General features: G+C 45.0%; 1 protein-coding gene across 1 annotated transcript in view; it reads left to right on the top strand.

The window, feature by feature from the left end:
- Window positions 1-439: 439 nt before the first annotated feature.
- LOC102790346 (integrin alpha-11-like) overlaps window positions 440-6,000 on the top strand; it is a 37,888-nt gene continuing 32,327 nt past the window's right edge. Inside the window, exon 1 of the mRNA XM_087844580.1 lies at window positions 440-518. Coding sequence (XP_087700706.1) covers window positions 470-518 — 49 coding nt within the window. The 5' untranslated portion in view covers window positions 440-469. The remainder of the gene's footprint in view (window positions 519-6,000) is intronic.

The following is a 6,000-nucleotide window of genomic DNA, read 5'->3' as shown; positions in this document are numbered from 1 at the left end:
CTGGAGCCTCTAGTGGACGTGAGAGGAACTGCAGGCTTTGTGCAGCTTTTTTTGTCAGCAGGTTTGAAACAAAACAATTAAAAACGATAAAGTGCGCTTGTGGACACGTGTGCTCACAGATGCATTTAAAACTGCACAGCGCTGTGGTTGGATGCACTTCCTGACTGTTTATCCATTATCCCGGTGCTCCCGGGGAGTTTTGGGCAGATGCTCACATCTGGGCTTCAGCACCGTGTGGAATCAGACTCACATGGAGGCATTTCCTGTTTGTGCAGCGACTGAGACATTAAAGCTCCTGCTGTGAAAAGAAAAGGTGACCTTTAAGAGGCTCTTTAAAGAATCAGACACATGAGGCAGGAGGAGGTGCATTCACTCCTCCTCCTCTCCTCTTCACACATCAGAGCAGCAGAGCCGGGACTCACTCACTCACTCACTCTCTGTTTATTTCACTTCTCTCTCAGACGCACTCATGGATTATCACCACCTTCTGCTGCTGTGGACCTACAGCTTCCTGCCAGGTGAGCGATGCAACAGGTAACACGGAGCAGGTCAGAGAGGTCACATCAGACAGGTGCTGCTGATCCACCAGCAAGATGAGGACTTTGAGTCCAGGTTTCCTCTTTGAAACTGCAGACGGGCTGCAGCTCCTTCAACATCTGGACTTTTCTTTCTCTACCCAAAATTCATTTCGCTCTGGTTTGTTAAAAATTCTTAGATCCTGACATTTATCAGCCTCTGTGAGACTTTCTAACATTTTCGAGACACATGAGCCTTCATGAGCACGAGTGCACACAGATCCTTTTTGTTTAGTGCAGGTGTTCAGATTAGTTTAATGAAGCCTTCTGCGGTCCCGAAGAGACCCGCATGCGCAGATGAGGCAAAACAAGGACGTCACATGCAGCTCTGCAAAGGCAGGCTTGTGTTTTGCTGCTGAGGCGCAGCAAAGAGTTCCCAGATGAGAAGTAATGAGAGTAATGGCAGCTTCAGACACTCAGGTGTGTGGAGAGCAGTGTGCAAAAGTGGATGTAGCCGGCCGACTGTGGTTTCTGGCTCAAGCTCCTTAATGCAAACTTCAAACTTTAACAGAGTTGGTGTGAAGTTTGTGTGTCAGGCTGCAAACATGTTTATTTCTGCTGTAACGTTTTAACCCCCACATACATATTTTATGAGTTTTTTTTTACTCAGAAGCACCACTGCAGGATACGGAGCCCCGCAGGGGACATGGGAGGAAAAAAAATTAAGACGGACTTTTGCGAGATCTCGCAAAACAAACTCGGGATCTCGCAAAAGTTTTAGCCGCATTCTTCGGTTTTCGACCTTCCTGTCACTACCCGATCCGTACCGGAAAACCCGATCGGTACCCCGCATGCGCGAAAGGTGTCTACTTCCGGTCGTAGCGTTTTACGATAGTTATGGGTCAGAGTATCTGTTAAAATGTTAAGAATAATAAGTATATCTTAAAATGTTTGCAATAATGAAGCATTTCAGTACAATGTTGACAAAAGCGAAAAATAAAAAGATAGTTACCGATCAGGACTCCCCGATCCTTACTGCGCATGTGCAGATGTTTTCTTCTTCTTCTGTTCGTTTAATGGCAGTTTACTCCCCAGTGTACGAGGATACTGCCACCTGCTGACCGAGCGAATGAACCCTATTGTAAACTGAATTGGCGTCATTACAAACGTGTGTTAAATTTGATTTAGTGATAGTTGAGTGTGTTTATGCTTGTCTGTGTGGAAAGGATTGTTGGAATAGTGATGATGATGTCCGCTATCACTGTCAATTGTCAGTAAACACTTAATCTGGCTGCTGAATCTTCACGTGACACATTGCTAAGTCAATATTATTAAGTCTGTAATTAGGCACCATTCTTCTTATTTTACTGCGCTGTTGTTCAATCGGGAAACGCTCTCTGTTGAGGAGAAAAGCATGAATTTGTTTGTATACGGATTATCCATTGTTTAAATGTCCTGGGCAGTCGAAAAGGAGGAAGAGCTGCTGAGATGCTAGGAGCTAACTGGGCGCTAACCGTGTCATTCAAATATATTGAATGTCGCAATGTTGGCAAAGAGAGGAAGTGACGTAAGATTTGCGCATGCGGGGTACCGATCGGGTTTCCGGTACGGATCGGGTAGCGACACTCCCGTTAGCTCGAAGCTAACCCGTTAGCTTCCCGTTAGCTCGAAGCTAACGGGAGGTCGAGACCTACTACAGCCGGGAGGAACACCGCTTTCCCGGCACATCGTGCCTTGACCTCCCGGTCGGCTTCGAGCCGGGATCCGAAGAATGCGGCTAAAACTTTTGCGAGATCTCGCAAAAGTTTTCCTGAGTTTGTTTTGTGAGATCCCGAGTTTGTTTTGCGAGATCTCGCAAAAGTCCGTCTTAATTTTTTTTCCTCCCATGTCCCCTGCGGGGCTCCGTAGCAGGACTTGGTTGTGCAACAAAAAACTTAATTTGAGCCTGAGAGGGTTAACACAGAAGTCTATGGGGACTGACTCGCTGCTGCCTCTGCTGGACGTCAGAGGAACTGCAGAGTCTTTAAAGATCGAGGCCTCAGAGAGGATGTTCAAGAGGTTTATGTTGGTTTTGCATTTAACTTGGTGAAGACAGGGAGCGCTGAAGCTTCACCAACAACTTTCAGACTAAACTGGAATATTCCAAAATCCATTAAAAAGGTGCCATGCTTATTGATCATGGTAAAAAATGACCTGATGGTGCTACAAGAATTCCCAGGTAAAAAGACCCAAATGAAACCCAGGTGTTTCAGTCCAGGCTGGGCGGTCCACCAGGGAAAGCAGGAGTGCGAGGAAACAAACGTACAAAGTAGGAAAAGAAAACTGAGCGAGCAGGAAGCAGCAGTGATCACCTGACCACCTGTGTGGGAAAACAACAAAGGCAGGAAGCTGAGCGCAGTAAGATGTAAACGGAGTGACTTCAAAATAAAACAGGAAATAACAGGAACATCATTTGATTTTGTGATATCTGTTGGAAAGCACGCGAGGCCGTGTTGGCGCTGCTGATGTCTCCATCCTCTGCAGCGCTGCGGTGTAGGATTACAGACGGGCCCTCCTCAGTCCCAGCGGACGGTCGCAGGAACCATTTTTCCTGATTTCTTCTGTTCAAACTGTGTTTCCTGACACTGAAGCCGTCCCTCTCCTCTCTTTGTTGCATTAGTGCAGTTTGGTGTGATGGCTGGAGGGTCAGGATGTTGTCCCCGGAGGTTCGGCGGTCTGCAGGGCGAGGAGGTTTTCTGCAGGATGTCAGAGGATAAAACGATTTAACAGCACGCCGTGGCTTTTAGGCCGATCGTTACGCTCGCTGTTGTTGCTGCTTTAGCCCACTTACAATGAAAATTTAAAAAATCTTGTTCATGTCCTGTAGCATGTTTGGAAGTAAAAATACTCCAATTTTGAAAACAAAACTTTTTGTTTTTTTTTTATTTTTTTTTGCTCTGACTTGTATTCTTAGTCTGTGGTCTGGGAGAGAGTCTGTAACTCTGTCTGCAAATACAGTAAATAATGACCAATGTTGGGCAATTAATGATAGTTACTTCTTCAAAAAAGTAACTGAGTTTTGCAAACAAAGTGTTTTGCAGCTGTTTACCTAAAAATGCAGCCAAGGTGTTTTTAAATAAACATTTCAAACTATTTACAGAACAATCAGCTGTTCTGCATCAAATCTGATGCCACACAAATTATTTGTGTCACTCCAAAAAATAATTTGTGTCACTATGAGATGAAGGAGAACAACAGCCTGATACCTGCAGGCCTGACAGCAGCAGATGTGTCACTGCTGTAACACCTGTAACACTCAGCAGTCGCCTCATTGTTCTGACACACACAACAACACTATTGACTACACTACACGCTAACTACACACTAACTACACACTAACTACACACTAACTACACACTAACTACACACTAACTACACGCTAACTACACACTAACTACACACTAACTACACAACATTTGTGCTAAACGTCTCAAATCTCTCACATCTCAAAACACCGCCGTCACTCCTAAAACTTCCCTCTTCCTAAGCAACTAAATGCCATGCTGCCATATCATTCTTTGATTGGTCCACATGGTACATTTTTCCACCAATAGGAAAGGGAGAGGGGAGGGGTTTGGCGTTGTTTTTGCTCACAGGCTTTCGAGCGTTTTCCTTATAAAACGCCGTTTTTACCGTTTCTTCCCGCAGTAAATATAAACAACGACAGTATTCAGGAAGAAAAACAAACATTGCAGATATTTTATCATAACTCTGGTTTTACGATCAACACAATTTAAAAACTGGTATAAAGTCCACACTTTGTCCGTCAGTTGTTCGTCTGTACTGCTCACATCTCCAATGGTTGTTCACGTTGTCATTAACTTCACTCCACATCAGCCGCTTTGCTAAAACACCGGTGTCGCACATAAGGACGCTGTCATAGCCTGTCAGCCACGTTGATTAGCTGCGTATATACAAATGTGAATCGCATCATTGGCTGGACTTTGGGATAAGGTGGCATCGTTCCCATACAGGAGCAGCCAGTCACTGACTGACACTGCAGAACATGATTGTTAAAGTTTTAATTTTGATTTCAGTTCAGGTTAGATTTTGTTTTTGTGGCAACACAGATTTTCTGTGCCAGCAGTGCGCACGTGCGCACGCGCGCAGCTTAGAGGGAGCATTGCTCCACACCCACCTCCACCTCCAGCCACAGTAACCAAGCAAACTGAAAGCTTCTCATGTGTCTGCTGGTTTTGGCGTTTTACAGAAACCACAGACATGCAGCGTGCTGCTGTGACTTTGTCTGCTCTTCTGATACATAGAAAACTTTTATATAACTAAAGAAAGCAGAGGTATTAACGGCGCAGCCAGCTCTGGGAGCAGCTCGGCCTGGTGATGATCAGCAGGATCTTTGATACGTGTCGTCTTATGTAAGCAGAAACTTTGAAGCAAACTGGAAAAAGTGATGTTTTTGAAGGTCTCAGACTGAGATGGTGACGTGTTTGTGAGGTCAGCTGTTTGTGTATGTTGTAGATATCTGTAGAGTAAACTCAAAGTGCACTTTTTAAATGACGATTTCATTCATTAAGTGATCAAACCTACCTGCCCTGTGTGCAAAAGTAACTGCCCCTAAACCTGGTAACTCATTGTTCCAGCCTCAGCAGTGAGACCTGCAGTCCAGTGTTTGCGATGCCTTCTGTGGGTCAAGGCGAAGCGGTCAAAGTCTGGCTGTACTTCACAGCAAAAGATGCAAACTCAGCAGCTGCAACAAGTGCTTTAGGCTGATACTGTGATACTGTCAAAGGAGGTAACACCTCAAATCTGATGAAATAGCGTTTTTTTAAAAGCCGAGAAATGCGCCGTATTTGATAGCTTGCTGCGAGACCTCACACCGAGCACATCTACTGCGGGTGTGGTGCCTGTTATCGACCCGGAGTTAGCAACATCCCCCAAAAACCCGAAGAGGAGAGTCCTGGCCCCTAGCCCTGCCAGTGTAGCAGAAATGATGAGGATGATGATGCAGCAGCAGCCGTTCTTCTCTGCGTGAGTAGCTTAATGTTGTTCGTGTGTAATTTACGTTGAGTAGGCTAACCACGTTATTACATTAATGCATGTAAGGTGAACTAGCAAACACCATCATAGCTACATGTAGCTGTCTTCTTGTTTGATGGCAGATACTCCCTTCACCCTGGACAAAAAGGCTAAAATGACCAAAGAAAAAGTGGAAAACAGTTAAACATGAGAGGTTTTTGGACAAAGTTTGTGTTTTTTCCATTGTTTAAGCTGCTTCCAGCCAAGAGTGATGCCATATATGCCCCATAGCTGCAGAAAAGGCTAACATTGTTATCTTTTTACAAAAAAACAGCTGAACATGAGAGGTTTTTGGACCAATTTTGTGTTCTCCATTCTTTGAGCACCGTTTAAGCACCGGCACCGTTTCAAAAGTACCGGTTTGGCACCGGTATCGGATAAAACCTAAACGATACCCATCCCTAGGCCCACC

This window comes from Neolamprologus brichardi, chromosome 7 (genome assembly GCF_056152115.1).
Source record: "Neolamprologus brichardi isolate AB-2024 chromosome 7, ASM5615211v1, whole genome shotgun sequence".
In the NCBI taxonomy this organism is placed as follows: domain Eukaryota; kingdom Metazoa; phylum Chordata; class Actinopteri; order Cichliformes; family Cichlidae; genus Neolamprologus; species Neolamprologus brichardi.
The sequence above is the reverse complement of the archived record's forward strand: the minus strand, read 5'-3'. Positions and strand labels throughout refer to the sequence as shown.